The following is a 19470-nucleotide window of genomic DNA, read 5'->3' on the forward strand; positions in this document are numbered from 1 at the left end:
GAGGGGCCCTTCATGGCCCCGCTCTTTTCTCCTCCTCCCTCACCATTTCACAGACCAAACTCTCACAAATTACCCTGTCCAAGCAGTACAACATTGGGGTGGGAAGCTCTGAAGGCGCTCTGAGGGGCCTTTCATGGCCCCACTCTTTTCTCCTCCTCCCTCACCATTTCACAGACCAAACTCTCACAAAATGCGCTGTCCGAGCAGTACAGCACTGGGGTGGGAAGTTGTCTTTAATGTTACAGGAGAAAAAAAACAGTATTTGCAGTTAATGGAGGAAAAATCACGCTATTTCCGGATGAGCTTGTTGCTTTTTGTTACTGTGCTTCCCCGTAAACATTCCTGAATGTAAACAGAAGAAGCCTGCCTTATTAATCAAGCTGAAATTCTGCCGCATCTGACTCATAAAGTAGGAGACACTCACTGTCCTCCCTTACTAAGTATTACAACGTTTCCACTTCTGAACTATCACAGATGCCGTATCTCGTACTGAATTGCCAAAAGCATATTTCAATTCCAAATTTGAATTTGACAGCAATGTTCCACGTGGAATTTACATTCATTTCCAGGAGCACATGAAACTGAATGCGATGAAACCAACAAGTGTTTTTACCAAGGGCCCTGAAGCACAGAGCACTCACCCTCTTGAGTCCATAAAAGCCATTTTTAAGCACCACTGCTTTTTTTACTAATCAGTTGAAATACCCAGTATTTTCTGGGTGTTTCTGCCTCCACTGAGAGAGGAGAAAAAAAACCGGGGGATTAAAGAATACTGGTAAAACACTAATGAGGCCAGTATCCTTAGTGAAGAGCAAGTGCTTGAAGTGAGTTTCCTGAATCACATACTCGACTAATGTAGTTAAACCTTCACCAATTACTTTTAATTCCAGTGGATCTACGCATAGAAGCGTTTTTCAGAAACCAGAGTGTTTGAAACATGGATGTGCTGTTTGAGAGTGAAAGAAGCTACAATTCAACATGGGACATTCCTTTTTCATCATCCTCCTCTCACTGAGAGCTGCTGGTAGGACCTGCACACACGAGGCTGATTCCATGTGCGGCTTCAGATGGGATCTTTGGGGAGAAATCCTTCCCTGTGAGGGTGGGCAGGCCTTGGAATAGAATTCCCAGAGAAGCTGTGCCTGCCCTGGATCCCTGGCAGTGTCCCAGGCCAGGCTGGACGGGGCTTGGAGCAGCCAGGGACAGTGGAAGGTGTCCCTGCCCATGGCTGGGGGTGGAATGAGATGGACTTTAAGGTCCCTCCCAACCCAAACCACCCTGAGATTGTTGAGGCTGGAAGAGACCCCGAAAATCATGAAGCTCCAACCACCCCCAGCACCCCACGAGGCTGCAGTGCCACTGCAAACTGGGATAACGGGGAAAGGAAAAAATAAAAAAATAACGTAAAAGCGCCTTTTCATTTTCTGTTCCTCGTGTGTCCGCGTACAGCACCCCGAGTAGGGCGGTCCGGCCGCCGCAACACTCGGAGCGTTCCGGGTCTCCATTTCGGCTCCGCGGGGCGGGAAATGGCGGCGCCGACGCTGGGCCGGCTCCGCCCGCGGAGCCCCGCGCGGCTCCGCCCGTGAGGCGGGCGGGCGGCTCTGGCTCCGGGCGGCTCCGGCTGCGGCTCTAGCTCGGCTCCGGCTCGGCCCCGGCCCCGCTCGGGCTGTGTCGGGGATGGCGGCGGCTCGGCGGGCGCGGGCGGGCGGCGGCGGCGCGGGGCCGGGGTTCGGGCGGGCGGCCGAGCCGGCGCCGCTTGTGCCGCAGGGGCTGCTGCGGTTGGCGCGGCGCAGCGGGCAGCTCAACCTGGCGGGACGCGGCCTCACCCACGGTGCGTGAGCCGAACCCGCCCGCGGGGCCCTCCTGCCCCGCACCTCGCCGGCGCTGCTGCCCCCCGGGACACCGCGGGGCTCGGGCTGCGGGCAGCGCGTCCGGGCGGGGCGGGTGCGGCTCCCGGGGAGCGCCATCTGCTCGCAATCGACTCCCTTTTGTCTGTTTCTGGCATGTTTCCATCGGCTTCTTGTCAGCCCTGCAAAAGTGTGTCTTGAACACAACGGACTGCAGGGTGACTGTAGGGATGTGTGTATTGTATGTATATATGTATTTATGTACACACATACACATGCATGTATACATCCACATATATACATCCGTCTCTGTATATGATTGGAACTAGACGATCATTAAGGTCCCTTCCAACCCACTCTGACTTTATTTATGGAAAGCACGCTGATAGTGGAAGGTTGCAGCAAACACCTGCGGGGTTCAGCTGACGCCTGTGTTTGTGCTGCAGTGCCCGAGCACGTGTGGAGGATTAACCTGGACGTCCCGGAGGAAGCCCAGCAGAACCTGTCCTTCGGAGCTGCCGATCGCTGGTGGGAGCAGACGGACCTGACCAAGCTGATCCTGGCCTCCAACAAGCTGCAGAGCCTCTCGGAGGATGTGCAGCTGCTGCCTGCCCTCACCATGCTGGATGTGAGTACAAGGATCTCTTGGTGCTCTGACAATACTTCCACGTAGGAGGTGGGAAAACGTCGTCCTGGATCTTTGTTTTCCGTTTCCCTGGTGTATTCTTTCACAAGGGCCTGGAGTGCCAGGACAAGGGGGAATGGCTTCCCACTGCCAGAGGACAGGGACAGATGGGATCCTGGGGGAGGAATTGTTTCCTGTGACGGTGGGGAGGCCTGGGAAAAAGCCGTGCAAGGTACAGATTAGTAACTGTATTCTAAAACCTCTCTTTTCCAGGTGCATGACAATCAACTGACATCACTCCCTTCTGCTTTAGGGCAACTTGAAAATCTCCAGAAACTCGATGTCAGGTAAGGCCATGGTATAGAATAAACCTGAGAAATACCACAGTGACTTTCAGGTGTGAGTGAGAGATGGCAGGACATCAACCTTTCTTTCAAAAAATTAATTCCAGATTACTCACTGTAGAGTATTATTATATATTATATACTATATATGTTATATTATGTTATGTTATATTATCAGTTTTGGATCAAAACTGGTGGCCTTGTATTTGTTGAAATTGTTTTCACTGATGTTCAAAGTCACACTTGCTTGGAAGATGTAAACGGTGATATTCTGAATAATCATACACAAAATATCTGCATTTATTTGCTTCAGTCTGGCAGTTCTGAGGATAAAATATTTCCAGTCATGAATAATGCACATTGTAAATAACTGTGTAGATCTTGTTTGTGCTGGAAGGTTCAAAATCTTCTGTTTACTGGGGTAATTTTGTAAATTTGTGCACAAGGAGAGGTTATGCTGCCACTGCATGTGAGAAATACATAAACAAAAAAAACCTGGGATCTGTCTGGAATGTTGTAAATTCAGAGTAGGATTAAAAGTCTTCTTGACCAAGTAAGTAAAGATAGTTAATTGCTCCCAGGAGCCAGGTTTTCCTTACAGGTGGCAGTGTCCTGACCAGCAGGCTGTGGGATGCGAATGTTCTGTGTGCAGTTACATTCCTAAAAACTCCTGAGTGTTCGTCCTTTCCCTTTGTATTCCATGTTTCCACCCCAGCCACAACAAACTGAGGAGCCTCCCCGAGGAGCTGCTGCAGCTGCCCCGTCTGAGGAGCCTCCTGGTGCAGCACAACGAGCTGAGCCTCCTGCCCGAGAGGCTGGGGCAGCTCCTCACCTTGGAGGAGCTGGTAAAGCACAACTTCAGACCTATTTCTTTGTTTGGAAAGGATTTACCCTTGTTTCCCCACTGCCAGTTAAAAGATCCTGTGGATTCAGTGGCAGAACTTGGTGAATATTCCAGTGACTGTTCTAATGTCAGTTATTGCATGGTGGGGTTTGTTTTTAGTTTGTTCTTGGTTTGACAAGTATTTTGGGAAGGCTGAAATCCCCGGTGATCTGTCAGCCCTGGGAGATTGTTTCTTCTCTCACACTTGTGCCAGTTGTCAGCCATCTAATTTTACTGTTCTGCCACTAATTAACTTTGCACTAGCAGCCCTCCTGGGATGTTCTCAGACCTCTCTCATCTCTCTCTCTGTTTCAATCTGCAGGATGTGTCCAACAACCAGCTCACAGCCATTCCCACCAGTTGTGCTCTGCTGGTGAACTTGGTGCGGCTCAATTTGGCCTGTAACCAGCTCAAGGAGCTGCCTGCAGATCTCAGTGCCATGAAAAGTAAATCACTTTCCTCGAGTTACTAAATGCCAAACAGCCAGTGCTGTGCTTATGTTCAGCAATACAGTGCAGGGTTTTAAAATACATCCTTGAGGAGTTACTGTTTTCTCAAGAAAATCAGAGTTGTTGGCAAAATGTTGCTGCCTTTATTTCAAATTAAACCCCAGGATAATTATGCTGCTGTAGAAAGGTATTTTTATTTTCTTCTCTTTCTGTCACTGCATGTTTAACTCCACAGGCTTGAGACAGCTGGACTGTACCAAAAATTACCTGGAAACAGTACCTTCTAAACTAGCAACCATGGCATCCCTGGAGCAGCTTTACCTGAGGAAAAACAAACTGCGTTCCTTGCCAGAGTTTCCCTCCTGCAAGTTGCTGAAGGTGAGCTGGGAATGGCTGCTCTGCTGGAGATGCATTTGCTGTGAACTTTGAAATAGTGACAGTTACTTTGAACACAAGCTTTTGTGAGGTGCTGTGATCAGAACCAGATGACAACTCTGTGTTTAGAACTCTGTTTAATGCATCCCCACGTGCAACTTCTCTTAGTGTCCTCATTATTCAGCCTTTTGAAAGATGAGTTTGCACAACTTTCCAGATTTGGAAAATAAAAAGTATTTAGGAGAAGAGTGGCTGAAAGCTAGATCTAATATTGCCTGCAACAGTTATTTTTTATTTCTGGGAACGTTTTCTGGATAAATTCACTTTGTTCATTACCGTTTTTTTCTTTGTAACTACAGAGAAAAAACACTGTTCTTCCTTTTATCATAATCAGGTTATATCCAGGTATTTTGTAGGCAGATGAAAGGGAATCAAGATCTCCATATTCTCCACATCATCATACTGATGACTGCTGGTGTCATGATTTAGGAGAGAAGTTATAAAGTAATTTGGCCACAGTAGTGGTGCTCTTTGTTCCCATAGGAATTACACGCTGGCGAGAATCAGATTGAAATCCTGAATGCAGAGAATCTGAAACAGCTGAGCTCCCTGTGCGTGCTGGAGCTCAGGGACAACAAGATCAAGGCAGTGCCTGAGGAGATCACGGTGCTGCAGAAGCTGGAGAGACTCGACCTGGCCAACAATGACATCAGTAGGTAATAGTGGCACCTGGGCTGGGGCTGGGTGGTGGCAGCTCCTCCTTCCTGGGGGAAGGACTGACTTAGGAATGACTCAGTCATAAAATGAAGGAACCCTCTGTATGTTGTGGGATTGCTGTGATCAAACTGGGACTTCTTAAATGTTCTGTGTTCTGCCTGTGACTTACATGTGACATGGAAGCACTGTGAGGAGCAGCTGAGGGAGTTGGGGAAGAGTCGAGCCCCAGGAGAGGCTGAGGGAGCTGGGAAGGGGCTGGAGCCCCAGGAGAATTCCTGAGGGAGCTGGAAAGGGGCTCAGGCTGGAGCAAAGGAGGCTCCGGGGGGACCTTGTGGCTCTGCACAAGTCCCTGACAGGAGGGGGCAGCCGGGGGGGTCGGGCTCTGCTGGCAGGGAACAGGGACAGGAGGAGAGGGAACGGCCTCAGGCTGGGCTGGGGAGGCTCAGGGTGGACATCAGCAGGAATTTCTGCATGGAAAGGGTGGCCAGGCCTTGGCAGGGGCTGCCCAGGGAGGTTTGGAGTGCCCATCCCTGGAGGTGTCCAAGGAAGGGCTGGAGGTGGCACTCAGTGCTTTGGGCTGGGGACAAGGGGGCATCAGGCACAGGTTGGACCCAGTGGTCTGGGAGGGCTTTTCCAACTTAAATGAATCTGGGATCCTGAATCTTCTTTGAACCTGAGCTTCAGAGTCCCATCTGACCAGCCATTGCACGTTCTTTAACAGTTGGTTTGGAGCTGCTTTGGAATCAGTTGTTTCCCTCTGCAGGTTGCCTTACACACTGGGGAACCTCCCTCAGCTGAAATTCCTGGCACTGGAGGGAAATCCTTTGAGAACCATTCGGAGAGACCTGCTGCAAGTAAGCACTGGGGCTTGGTTGTGTGTGAACATTTGTGCAGGAAGGACCTGGAGCTGCTGGAGAGAGTCCAGAGGAGGCACCAGAATGATCAGAGAGATGGAGCAGCACTGCTGGGAGAGTTGGGATTGTTCAGCCTGAAGAGGAGAAGCTTTGGGGTGACCTCACTGTGGCCTTGCAGGGCCTGAAGAGCCTTCAAGAGAGCTGGAGAGGGGCTTTGGTCAAGGGATGGAGTGACAGGACAAGGGGCAGGGATGGATGGGAGATTGGGAAGGAATTGTTCCCTGGGAGGGTGGGCAGGCCCTGGCACAGGGTGCCCAGAGCAGCTGGGGCTGCCCCTGGATCCCTGGCAGTGCCCAAGGCCAGGCTGGACATTGGGGCTTGGAACAGCCTGGGACAGTGGGAGGTGTCCCTGCCCATGGCAGGGGTGGCACTGGATGATGGGCTTTAATATCTTGTCTTAATTAAGGATGTAGGATTCAGTTGTCTGTTCCCTTGTAGGGAGGCAGCAGAAGGAGGATGTTAGTTGTTCCTGAGAAAAGGAGTCCTCAGGGCAGCAGGGAGGCTGGAGCGTGGGCACTGCTCGTGCTGCAGAATTCCCTGTTATTTCTTCCCTCGCAGGCCCCTCTCCTCAGTGGTGTTGTACATTCCTACTTCTGTGCCTTTGCCAGGCTTGTAAAATCCATGTTCCTAAAGCGCTGGGATGCTCCAAAAATAAGCAGCACTGACAAGTCTGTGTTGCAATGAAATCTCTAACATCTGTCAGGAGGGGGAAACCCTCATGCGCCTGACTGAGGGAGCAGAGTGTGCACTGAGTTAATGAGCACTTGTCCAAAGTGCTCCTGGAAAGGAGTCTGAGTCAGGGCTGCTGGAGTCCTGCTATTCCCTGGATTACTGAGGATTTGCTGCTTCAGCTGGAATTGTCACTGCTGGGCTGTATTTGCCACCTGGAGCAAAGGCCAGGCACGAGGAGTCCGTCAGGCCATGTTCTATTTGCGCTGCCTGGATCCATCACCAGCACTGTGAATCCACGTGGCTGCAATTTTCTGTGCCTGGCTGGATTTTTCACACTTGGTTTAGAGGAGCAATTGATGGAGGAGCTTTAGGGCTCCCCAGGTACTGCTTGGAGCAGGTGGATACTGAGATAAAGGGCTGGGGTGAGTGCAGTGGAGCAGCAGATTCTTGTCTTCTCCAGCCCTGCCCAGCTCACCTTCTCTTCCTCAGGCCTCTCACTCCAGTCCCAACCCCATTCCTGGTTCTTGATGAATTTCCAGTTGATTTCTGTTAAATCCTGGTGTGCTTTTGTTACCTCCCATGCCATCACTTAGCTTTGGAGCTTTGCCTTACTCTCTGCTTTCCTCTCCACGTGTGCGTTACTGAGATTTGAGTTTGACCTTCACCTTTCCCTCACAGCTTCCCAGCTTGTTCCCTGTTGGCTTCCCTTGCCATTCTCAGCACAGCCCCACGTCTCCCTGCCTGTCTCCTTGTGACAATTCCTTCCTTTCCAACATCCACATTCCCTTCATCTCTCTGTGTTCATCCAGTCTCATAGGCTGTGTCAGCTGAAATGAGAAATGTTCATTCACATCCAGCGCTTTAGGTCAGTCCCTGGTTCTGAAACCTGTAAAATCATACCCCAAACCTGCCTTTCCCCTAAAACAAACAGTCTAGAGGAGATTGGGCTTCACTACTCACAGGTTATGCACGTGGCAACTGTGTCTCACCACTGGAAGTTGCTGTGAGAGGACTGAGGGAAATCTTTGGAGCTGTTAAAAATCCCTGCAAATTCTGCCAGCTGCTGTGATTTTCCCAGAGTTTATAATTTGGGCCATAAAAAAGTAGCAGAACAATGAGCAGTCGGCTTCACTGACAAACTGTAGATGTCTTCTCCACAGCAAATTGTGCTGGAGCTTTTTTAAAGGGAAAATTAAGCTCATGGGAGCTTTTTTCCTTGCTTTTGGAAGTGACAAAACTCTTCACATAAGGAGCTACAAAAGTGGACTGAGGCTGTCATTTAGGATCAGAAATTTTCAGCTGGAATAAATAAAATTCCAGCTAAGCAAGTTCCCAGGCTGCTGTGGAGGAGGGTTTTGCTGTGGAGGAGGGTTTTGCTGTGGGATTTTCAGTGAAATTTTTAGTCAGGAGTGCTGTGGGATCCACCTGTGTGCTGGAATTGTCCCCCCAGCTGCACAAACACTGCTGAGTGACTTGGGTTTTGTTTCTTTTTTAAAGAAAGGAACCCAGGAACTGCTGAAATACCTGAGAAGCAAAATCCAAGGTATGTTGCTTTCTTCTGCTGCATTTTAAAGAGAATATTCTAAGAAATTAAAATAAATTAGAATTTAGGATATGCAGTTGTTTAAATCCAGGTCCCCCCAGTTATCCTGCAGTAATGATTTCCTTTACTCAACAATTTGCTGTGATATTTCTGTTTCTTTTTCTTATCCTGTTAGCTAATACTGAATAATAAACATTCTTAATTGAGGATTATCATTTACAAACCCAATCTCTGGATGTTTAGCCTCTGTATTTCGAAGGGGCCTCAATAGATGGCTCAGCTGCCCTTGCCAGTGGTGTGAGTGTTCCTTTCCCAGGGGGTCTCTGCACTGGCCAGAGGATGGCAGCATTAATCAGCCTCAAAAATTCCTTCCAGACGTCCTCTTCCGTGGAAGTCTGCCCTGTGAACTTGACAGGAGTTCATGGAATGCTCAGTGTGGTGAACTCCCAGCAGGGAATACCACTGTGGAGAACACAATTGACTCATGTCTTGCATGTCCAGCAGTGCTCATGGTTTTCCCCTGCCTCTTAGGGCATCTGTGGAGCTAAAACGGTGCCACTCCTGTTTCTGGAGAGATGTAAATTGGAAAATTCCTCTCTTTTTAGCTTCTTTCTGCCCCTTTTGCCCTTCCTTAACTACTTGTGGTTGGGCACAGTTGTTAGTAGGCTTTTAGTCCTGGATGCTGCTGAGTTTCCAGAGAGTTTTGCTGGATTCCTTTGAGTGGAAGTTGGATTTATGGAATGGTTGACTCGCCCTGCTCAGCTGGGTGGGAATTCCCATTTCAGGTGTGCAGGAGCTTTTTCATGTGGATTGTGAGGAGTAATCAGAAGGAACTTCATAGAGGGGGGTTGGTAAATACTAATGCTTTAACTGGAGTTGTGGTCAGATGTGCTGCTGTGGATAAAGCTGCTCTATATCATCATTTCCAGTCAGAATTCCCTTTTTTCAGGGAATTTCAGGATTTTTGTAGTTTCCATCTCCCTACCCCATGGAGCAGAGCCTCACAGAGCAGCTGCCACCAGCACATCTCTAGTACTTCCTCCCCTGCTTTGCAAAGTCCAGGTCAATCCTTCTCCCTCCCACAGCCTAAAAGAACCCCCAAATCCAAGGTGGAAAACCCCCTTTTTAAGGAAATGATGGAAATAATCCGAATCTGATGGTTTTCAGTTGAGCCAGAGTAGAGCAGGATTAGAGGGGGGTGGTGGCAGCTGCCTGGGGCCACTCAGAGCAGCTCAGCTGTGTCACTGCACCCCTCTGGTGTCCCCAGATGATGGACCTGGCCCCAGTGAAGAGGCTCCTGTGACAGCCATGACTCTTCCCAGCCAGTCCATGGTCAACACCCACGCCATAACCACGCTGAAATTACTGGAATACAGGTATTTGGGAATAGTACCCATTCCTGAAGTTGTAAGAACACTGTCCTGTTTCATGCTTGTGGGTTTTTTCCCCACCTTCATTATACACCAAGCTGTCCACAAACCCTGCTGCATGGGGGCATTTCCCCCTTTAATTCCTGTGCTTGGGAATAGGCAGATTTGGATTGTGGGGTTGGAACTATTTTTTGTATTAGCAAATATCCTGCAATAACTCACTGAAGTGCTGAATCCCAGCAGGTGCTTTTAGTACCTTTGAAACTCTTTGTGATTTTCACTAAGTCCCAGAACATCTTGTAGTAGGGGACTGCCTGCTCAGTTATTCCTTAGATGGACCTGGAATGGTTGGCAAGGGAAAAAAGTCCTGTTTGGTGACACTGTGGACATGGGTCAGTGGTGGGAGCTTTCTGCAGCTGTTACCTGTGTGTTCTACTCCTAATTTTCTCTAAAAGAAGGCAGAAACGCGCTGTTAATTAGCAGGCAGTGGTTAATTGGTGTCACTCCTGTCCCAGTGACAAGCAGGCTGCTGAGATCCCCGCTGCCGTGTTCGATGCCGTGGGCACCAATCCTGTGGCCACCGTGAACTTCAGCAAGAACCAGCTCCAGGAGATCCCCCCCAGGTACTGCTGGGAAGGGCATTCCCAGCTGGGATTTGCTCTTCTGCCTTTGTTTCAGCATCCTCTTCTCCCCCTGAGCTGTTGGGGCTCTGTGTGCACACAAACCCGAGTGTGAGGAGGCACCAGTGCCACCCTCGTGTGCAGGGGGGCTGTGCAGTCACCACTGCCAGCCACAGCCAAGGAAAAGCTTTCCCTGGCACTGCTGGGAGGAAATCATCCCTCTGTGTTAGCAGGGAGGTTGCTGTGTCTCTGGGAGCCCAAAAAATCATCCACACTGATTTTTGAGGACACCGCCACCCTTGTGGGGGTGATTTATTCCCAGGTGGGGTGAACACTGAACCTCTGGCACAGACAGCTTGGAGAGGTGCAATCCCTGAGGGAAAAAAGGCTTCTAGAGACTCAGTTTTGGGAGCTGCTGCTTGTGCACCCTGTGCTTTGTCACTTTTTGTGTGAGAGGCTGCTGCTTTCCCTGGGATAGGTGTGGGGGAGTGTGCAGCTGGCTCAGAATTCCAGGCCGATCCAGACAAGAGACAGGAGTGTCTTCTCATTTAATTGCTTTTTGTTTTAGGGCTAAACCAGAGATTCTGTTTGGGGGACACTTCTTGAGCTGTTAAAACCTTTACACCAAAGCATGTTAATACAATAGATGACCTTCCACAAGCAGCAGAAGCAGCAGATACTCCTGCAATTTGTAACAGCACAACAATGAGCAGAAACAAAAGATGGGGAAAAAAATAGGAATTTCTGTCAGGTTTTTTTGGCTGCAGAAGAAGGTGGGTAAAGTCTGTGTTAAAACATCTCCAGGGCAGGAGGTGGCAGTGATGTCACCTGTGCTATGGTCTCTGCAATAGCTGCTGACTGCATTTACTGAGGAGGCTTTGGTAGCATCATCTGTGAGAGAAATCAGTGAGAGAAAGTGCAGTCTGATAAGTGTAGATAAACGATTTGAGCTTTGCCTTACCCCAAGTGTAAGGCTGGAGGAGCAGCAGCTCCCACAGGTGGCATCCCATGATCTTCCCCAAATCCCTTCAGAAAAGCCAAGAGACACAACATGTCCTTGATTTGTGGAATAAACCAGGGGTAGTAACTGAGAATGCAGCCCTGAGCTTCCATAATGGAAGCATCTTCCTTTTGTGCTTCAGGCTTGTGGAGCTGAAGGACTCAGTTTGTGATGTCAGCCTGGGCTTCAACAAGATCTCCTCCGTTTCCTCGGAGCTGTGCCTGCTCCATAAACTGACACATTTGGATCTCAGGTTGGTGATGTGTGTTGCACTTCCTTCCCTGGGATCTTCTTTCCCTGCCTCCCTACGCCAGCCATCTGTTCCAGTGGGATGGCAGCACTGAAATCATCTCTCACTCCCAAAATGCCTCCATGGCAGAGCCAGAATAGGATGTGGCCTAAATTTGGGCCTTGCTTAAAAAGCAATGGACCGATTCTGAGACTTGTTGGAGGAGAGATCCTGCCTCAGTCAGGAAAGGGTTCTGAGATGTTGCTACTTCAAAACGCTCCCACCACCCCCCAGAAGAAAACCACACCAGAAAATCCTGGGAATTAGTATGGGGAAGGTGCAGATTTTGTTACACTGCCAGAAACAGAGGCAAGAGCCGGTTCCTTGTTGTCCCCTTGCCTCCTCTGACTCCTGAGAAATGCTCCCAGCATTGTTTAGATCAGGACTAGCTCAGTGCATGGATTTTGGGGAGGTTTAGAGTGACCTGACTGATTCACTTTGGCTCCAGGATCTGTGTACTTTGATAAGCTTTCCTCTGGGAACAAGGAGCTGAATTTCAGGCAAGTCTGTGGAGTTGGTGGGTGCTTGGGAATCTTTAGAGGACAGGCTCTGAGTGTCTTCCTGGCAGAAATGGGAATCCATGGCATGCTCCTGCCCCCGTTATGGGGCAGGGAACTGGCCCCAGACTGTGTAGCTGATCAGCGTGATCAATATGTTCTGTCCTGGGGGTTCTCAGCCAAAACCCCAACTAAGTTTAGTGATTGTTGTTTCGTCTCTTCCTTTGATAACAGGAACAATGTTCTGACAGCCTTGCCCGAGGGGATGGAGGCACTGAAAAGGCTGCACACAATAAATCTTGCTTTTAATAGGTGAGCAACTGTAGGTTTTTTTAATACAACAATAAAAAGAGCTGGGCTCAATTTGACACAATTTTCCTGTGGTGTGAGAACAAGGAGCCTCTTCAACCAGCTGGGGGCTCCTGTTTTGAATGCCCTGTTTCTGACCATCCCTCCTTTGTCTTCCTGAAGATTTAAAGTGTTCCCTAGTGTCCTCTATCACCTGCCAGCCCTGGAGACCATCCTGCTCAGCAACAACCAGGTGGGATCCATCGACCCTGTGCAGCTGAAGGAGATGGACAAGCTGGGAACGCTGGACCTGCAGAACAATGACCTCCTCCAGGTGCCCCCAGAGCTGGGCAACTGTGAGAACCTCAGGTGTGTGGGGTCATGGGGGCCTGGTTATAAACACATGTTCTGTATGGATTCTTCAGGGAATGTTTGCTAGAGGAAAAAGCACCCGTTGGCAGGGCATTGGGTTTGCCCAAAAAGGTCACTCTGACCATTTGTAGAACAGGGCAGTTTCTTCCATAATTTCTTCCCTAATTTCTCAGTATTGCAGGGAATTGGAGGAGTTGTTTCATCATTTAAAGCTGGTGTTGAGGGTCTGTTGGTTGTGTGAAGCTCATGGTGGAGCTTTGGGGGGGTCACATTTCCTGTGCTCCCAGTCAGGCTGCTGGTGCACCGCCCGTTGAGCAGGGAGGTTGGATCAGCTGACCCCACTGCTCCCTTCCAGCCTGAGCCACTCTGGCATTCTGTTTCTATATTCCAGAGTTCTTTTCTCACTCCTCCTGGTAGAGGCTGAAGGAGTGAGGTGTGTGCTACACCCCCACTGATTTATCAGCGTAAATTAAAATTCAGCTGTCTCCAAAGCTCAGCTGCTGTGAACGAGGGGAGCAGAGACCCAAACTCCTTCAGCAGGACAGCAGAGGAATTACTCAGGAATTTCAAAGGCCTCAGAAATCTGTATGCAGTGGATGAGTGCGTGGGTACAGGAGGTTTTATCCCAGTAACTAATCCCTGTTTGCAGGAGCCTGCTGCTGGAAGGGAACCCATTCCGTACGCCCCGCGCCGCCATCCTGGCCAAGGGCACGGCTGCTGTGCTGGAATACCTGCGGAGCCGCATTCCCACCTGAGCCCTGGGCATTCCCACCTGAGCCCTGGGCATTCCTCCTCAGCCCTGGGCATTCCCACCTCAGCCCTGGGCCCTGGCCTGGCCTTGCCACCTGAGCCTGGCCGAGGGCACGGCTGCACTGCTGGAACACCTGCAGAGCCGCATTCCCTCCTGGGCACCACAGGACAATCCAGGTATCCCTGTCCCACCAGCACCCCTGGGCTCTGCTGCCTCCATCCTCCTCCATCCTCCTCCTGCTCCTGGCTGGGAGCCTGCCTGGCCACGAGCCTTTGTTGCAGTGTTAAGAACCCAACCTGTGAAACATTCCCTGCCTGCTGCATGTTCCAGCAGGGGTTTCAGCGTCCCACACCCTGTTTACATTGTTTGTAATAAAGGACAGCATGGAAAGCTGCCTTCAGCACAGCCACGGTGCTTCCTGCAGCTGAGCTGGGGTCAAAGAGAGTTGGCACCATCAGAACGTTGGGGCCAAAGGCAGAAGGGAACACTGTGGTTTTTGTATCTCTTTTTTATCTTGTTTCATTGCTCTCCCCAGAACTGCCCGCGGTGCGAGTGTGGTCGAGTACTGGAGCTGTGAGGTGGTGAGAGGTGCCCCAGGGGTGAGAATGGGGCTGGTGTTGGCAGCTGCAGCGAGACAATAAATGTTCCCCTTGGATGTCTGCTCTGGGTCCTTCAAGCTGTAACTGAGCTTTGTAGACAGGAACATTGGGAACTTCTCTTGTTCAAACACACTTCCAACTGTCCTGCAGGTGCTACCTTTAATGTAATAGTGCTGCCCTGTGGGTGGGGACTCCATCACCTTCCAGTGCCTGCAAACCCTGTCCATGCAGAAATTCCTGCTGGTGTCCACCCTGCCCCTCCCTCCCCTGGCCCAGCCTGAGGCCGTTCCCTCTCCTCCTGTCCCTGTTCCCTGCGAGCAGAGCCCGACCCCCCCCGGCTGCCCCCTCCTGCCAGGGACTTGTGCAGAGCCACAAGGTCCCCCCGGAGCCTCCTTTGCTCCAGCCTGAGCCCCTTTCCCAGCTCCCTCAGGAATTCTCCTGGGGCTCCAGCCCCTTCCCAGCTCCCTCAGCCTCTCCTGGGGCTCCAGCCCCTTTCCCAGCTCCGTTCCCTGCCCTGGACACGCTCCAGCCCCTCAGGGTCTCTCTTGCAGACCTGGACACAGCCCTGGAGGGAGGTTCTGTAGCACAGCAGGATTTAATACAGTTCCACAGTAAAATTCCCAGGTTTTGAATTTGTCCAGATGAATACAAAGCACACTGAGATCACACTCAGCTCTCCAGGTGTGGGAATTGTGTTCCAGCTGCAGCAGGGATGGCTCAGGGGGCTCAGGCCCAGCTGCACCTGCCCGTGGTCCCCAAGGAGGGGACCAGAACCTGGTCGTGGCTGGAAGGGAAATGGGAGGCACTGACCTGTCTGGGAAAGGGTTTGGGGGAGCAGGAATGGGAAGGACAGGATCTGTCCTGTGGGAAATACGTGGCAGTGCCCATGTGCAGTGACAGCAGGGGCCAGCTGGAGCTCCAGGGGCACTTCTGCAGCTCCTTGGATGATGGAACTGCTGCTGCCCTCACCCCCTGCCCCCTTTTGTTTCCATACATTTGTCCTTCCATACATTTGCCCCCAAAGCAGCCACCCCTGAGTTTTCTTCCCCATTTCCATCACTCCCTTCCCATATTTGATGTCTCCCAGTGGCTGCAGCTGGACCAGGGCAGTCCCACTTGGGAGTTGCCCAATTTTCCAGGCTCATTCCCAGCGGGATGGGGGGAGCAGCCCCCCCCCTTCCCCTCCCTCTGCATCCTCCTTTCTGCCAGGAAAAGAACCACCCGCAAGCCTTTACAATAAGGTGACGTTTTTATTATTTATACAATAAAGAGACTTTTTAATGTTATTCAAAACACTTTTTTTTTTCTGAAATACTGAAAAAGGTGGGTACAGCAAAGCCGAAAATGGCTCTGCTGCACTGCACAGCGTCGGTTCAGTCCCTGGGCTCCCTCTGCACAGAAGCATCTGCAAAATGCAGCAACCCCACACGCACGGGCCAGGCCCTCCAGGGCACGGGGAGGGGACAACCTGCATGTGCCAAGGGACAGGAGCTGATTGCACTCAATCAATAGATTTAAAATAGAATTTTGAAGTACCTTTTTGCACATAAAATGAAGCAGCTTTCAAGTTCAGTAAGTCTTTATACTGCAAAAAACATGAAGTACATTCACAATCTATGTTAATAAAGTAGTAAATATTTCCTCATTCAGCTTTATTTACATGGATACTGGAATTTAACTGAAAAGTACAGTCATCTGGAATATAGCAATCTTTGAACACATACAAAAATGACCATTTCTGTATATAATTTAAGCTCAAAATCACAATTATCTCAAAATATTAATTACAATACAGCCATCTCCATCATAATTAAACATGTCTTTTATAAAATGGTAAAATCTTTACTAAAGGAAGCTGTTGGTTCTGAACTGGATACAGTACTCACAGGTAGAAAACCGAAGTGATGAGCGAGTGCCCTGCCCGGGGAAGGGGAGGGAGGGAGGGAAGGGACACGGCCACCGCCACCCAAGAGAGAGACACAGAAAGGCCATGGAGTCAGTCAGCCACTTCCACTAAATCAGCTGGAAGCAGCCAGGGAGAGGATTGGCAAAAAGCTTTTTGGGTGGTTTTTTTTGTGTTTTTTGGTTTTTTTTGGTTTGAAATTCCGCGATTTGCAAATGGCGCCTTTGGGATTGGGTGGTGGTGGTGCCCCGCGGGCCTGGCCCCGCTGCCACCACGGCTGTGCCCGCCCGTGGCTCCGGGGCCAGGCCAGCTCCCCATGGATCTGCATCCACGGATCCGTATCCTATCCAAACTACTGCCCGGAAAGTTGTATGGGCGCGGGATGGGATGGCCCTGCCCTGCCTGCCGGGAATGCCGCCAGGCTCTGTGCGCTTCCACGGGGAACGGGGAGGGACAGGGCGCGGGCAGGGAGCTCCAGCTGCACACAACATCCCCAGTTTCCTTTGGAAATTCTAACTGTGAAATCCCACCAGTTCACAGAATCACACGCTGGGAGGGACCTCTGCAGAGCATCCAGTCCAACCCATCCAGGTGGGTTTGGGATGTCTCCAAAGAGGGAAACCCCACGCCCGTCCCGGGCAGCTGTTCAGGGCTCTGCCACCTCCATGGGAAGAAGTTCTGCCTGTGCTGAGGTGGGACTTGCTGTTTGTCTATGTCCAAACCCTGCCACGGTGGGTGGTGACCCCGCAGCTCTGTCACCCCCTGTGCCTTTGTGTGGGACCTGTCCCCAACCCTGCTGCAGTGGGACACGGAGCCCCTGAGGCCCAGCAGGGCTGAGCTGAAGGGCAGCACAGCCCCATTCCCATCCCTCATCCACAGGCAGCTCCCTGGAATAAACCCCCTGATCCCCCCTAGGAGCCAGGGCCTCCCTGACAGCTGCACTCAGCTGATCCCAATGTGTGGGGTTCGTTTCTCCTGGTTTTGCATTCCCTGTCCTTGCAGTCCCCTCAGAGCTATGTACACAGTCTGTACAGAAGCATTTCTGCTTGCATAACAATTCAATGCTAAATTACAGCAGAGAAGGTTCACAGGATTCCAGAATGGGCTGGGTGGGAGGAACCTCAAAGCCCATCCAGTGCCACCCCTGCCATGGCAGGGACACCGTCCCAGGCTGCTCCAAGCCCCAATGTCCAGCCTGGCCTTGGGCACTGCCAGGGATCCAGGGGCAGCCACAGCTGCTCCAGGCACCCTGTGCCAGGGCCTCACCTCCCTCCCAGGGAACAATTCCTTCCCAATATCCCATCCATCCCTGCCCTCTGGCAGTGGGAAGCCATTCCCTGTGTCCCGTCCCTCCATGCCTTGTCCCCAGTTCCTCTGCAGCTCTTCTGGAGCCTCTTTAGGCACCTGGAAAGGGCTTTAACCAAGCAACATCTTTGTACTCCAAGTGCTCACTACCAAGAGCAAACCAACCTCCTGGGCACTTCCTACTCAGATTTTTCCTGGATTTCCTTGGCTCTGCTCTCAGCTGCCCCATTCACCCTCAGCCTTGTCCTGCCTGCTCCCTGCATGGAGCCCCCTGTCCCCTCCCAGGGCTGGCACTGCCACCAAACACAGATGCAGACTTGGATGTGTTAAAAAATACCTTGGATAACATGAAACCGGATTCGAGGATGTTAAATGGTCGCTGTTGGGAACAACTGGCTGAGAACTCTCCTGGTTTGCCATCACCTGGGTAGGAACTGTGAGCTGGCACTGGGAAAATGGGAAATTATTAGGAGTGGAAGGTCCTGGAGGCTTCCCTGTGTCTGCAGCTCCCCAGGTCCCACAGGCAGAGAGGGAAGGTTTGGGAATTCTTAGAGAAGTGGAACATCCCTGGGCATGTCCATGGGCTGTGGCTGCACCCTTGGCTGTGGGATTTGGGTGGGAATGGTGCCGGTGATCCCGGAGCCAGCTGTCCCTCAGCCCCTGGCCATTGCTCAAGGGCAGTGGGATCCCCTGAAAACACCTGCAGGGGGCTTTCCCTGGCTTCTCCCATATTGCTGTCAGGGATACCCAAGCTGGACCCTGGAACCCCAGAAGCAGCAGCAGCTGGGCACGGTCTGGGCTTTGGGATTCCCCGTTGGGAACAGCCCCAGGACATGGACACCAGGGCTTGTCCCACTGACCCTGTGCTGGGAATGCTCCTCCCAGGCTGGCTCAGGGGCACCTGCTGCTCCCTGGGATGTGTCAGCTCTGACACCTGTGCCCATCCCTCTCAAGGACTCCAATCAAGGATCCCAGAAAGCCTCACCCACGGGAATATCCCGAGCAGGGCCCGTCAGGGCCTGGAGCAGGGGGGAAAATACACAACAATGTAAATGGGGAATCTGAAATGAAAAATTAAAGCATAAAATTAGCAGCAACAAAAGGAGTTTTACTGCCACCATCACAACATTCCTCCATCCGTGAGCCAAACCTGCCTGTCCTCGGTGTTCTCCTGTAGTGTGTGCACATGGAATCGAGGGAAGAGCCAAAGCAAAGGGAGTTAACTCATTCCAGAGGGAGTTAACCCATTCCAGAGGGAGTTGGAATCATAGAACCATGGAATGGGCTGGGTTGGGAGGGACCTTGGAGCTCATCTTGTTTAACCCCTGCCATGGGCAGGGACGCCTTCCACTGGCCCAGGCTGCTCCAAGCCCCGTCAAACCTGGCCCATTCCAGAGGGAGTTCACCCATTCCAGAGGGAGTTCACCCATTCCAGAGGGAGTTATCCCATTCCCACGTGGGTTCCTTGTCCCGAGGTCCCAGAGTTACAATTGGAGAAGTCTCTCACCCTGTATAGTGAATTGTTCCTGATCCCTACGGAGCCAGCTATACACACGGCATATGTACAGGTATTTTCATAAGGCATAGAATATCTTTGCATTGAAAATAAATGAACATTATTAAATTTAATTTAATATATACTTTCTTTGAGGTGTTTATGAAAATATTTTCTTCTCTATACTTTCGTATGCGACATGATAGAAATATTTCATGGGAAGTACAGGTTAATATATTTCATCTTTATAAAGGCATATACAACTTTGAGGCAGTGTTTCTGATGGACAGCAGAATTCCTAAAGGATTTGTATGTGCTTCTGTGTTTTGAAATCATATGAAATTGACTTTTAAGAAGGAACTTGGTTAAAAAAACGCACCAATGCACAGCCAGAGGCTGACAAGTAAAACTAATACGGAGCCACATGAACAATATATTTATAGAGTTAATTCTTATATTTTCTCCCGATGATTGGTACTAACATAGAGTATTATACATTTGGCACTACTGTTTGCCATTGGTCCAGCAATTGGCAAAAAATTGGTTTCCTATGTATAAATCTGTTTGAACATTAGATCTGGCTAGACATATTTACTATTTATAAAAAAATAT

General features: G+C 50.7%; 1 protein-coding gene across 2 annotated transcripts; it reads left to right on the forward strand.

The window, feature by feature from the left end:
* The first annotated feature begins 1623 nt into the window (after positions 1 to 1623).
* Positions 1624 to 14307, forward strand: LRRC40 (leucine rich repeat containing 40). 2 transcript variants are annotated; one of them, XR_014226668.1, is made up of 16 exons: positions 1624 to 1831; positions 2294 to 2475; positions 2746 to 2819; positions 3532 to 3661; positions 4022 to 4145; positions 4384 to 4526; positions 5067 to 5239; positions 6004 to 6094; positions 8324 to 8369; positions 9637 to 9745; positions 10255 to 10362; positions 11502 to 11612; positions 12380 to 12457; positions 12617 to 12802; positions 13455 to 13732; positions 14092 to 14307. XR_014226668.1 is itself a non-coding variant. In XM_082287525.1 (15 exons), the coding sequence occupies exons 1-15, from the start codon at positions 1678 to 1680 to the stop codon at positions 13558 to 13560; spliced, it is 1815 nt and encodes a 604-aa protein (XP_082143651.1). In that variant the 5' UTR covers positions 1624 to 1677; the 3' UTR covers positions 13561 to 14307. The 2 variants fall into 2 exon arrangements, 1 of the variants encoding a protein (XP_082143651.1); XM_082287525.1 differs by having other exon boundaries at positions 13455 to 14307.
* Positions 14308 to 19470: the final 5163 nt, after the last annotated feature.

This window comes from Coloeus monedula, assembly GCF_965178545.1.
Source record: "Coloeus monedula genome assembly, chromosome: 9".
Classification (NCBI taxonomy): Eukaryota; Metazoa; Chordata; class Aves; order Passeriformes; family Corvidae; genus Coloeus; species Coloeus monedula.

Excerpts from the sequence above, each read along its gene's own strand:
- LRRC40 (XM_082287525.1), top strand. The coding sequence starts at position 1,678 with ATGGCGGCGGCTCGGCGGGCGCGGGCGGGCGGCGGCGGCGCGGGGCCG. Across the intron at positions 8,370-9,636 it reads CCTGAGAAGCAAAATCCAAG|ATGATGGACCTGGCCCCAGT; the intron begins GTATGTTGCTTT and ends TGGTGTCCCCAG. Across the intron at positions 12,803-13,454 it reads GGCAACTGTGAGAACCTCAG|GAGCCTGCTGCTGGAAGGGA; the intron begins GTGTGTGGGGTC and ends CCCTGTTTGCAG.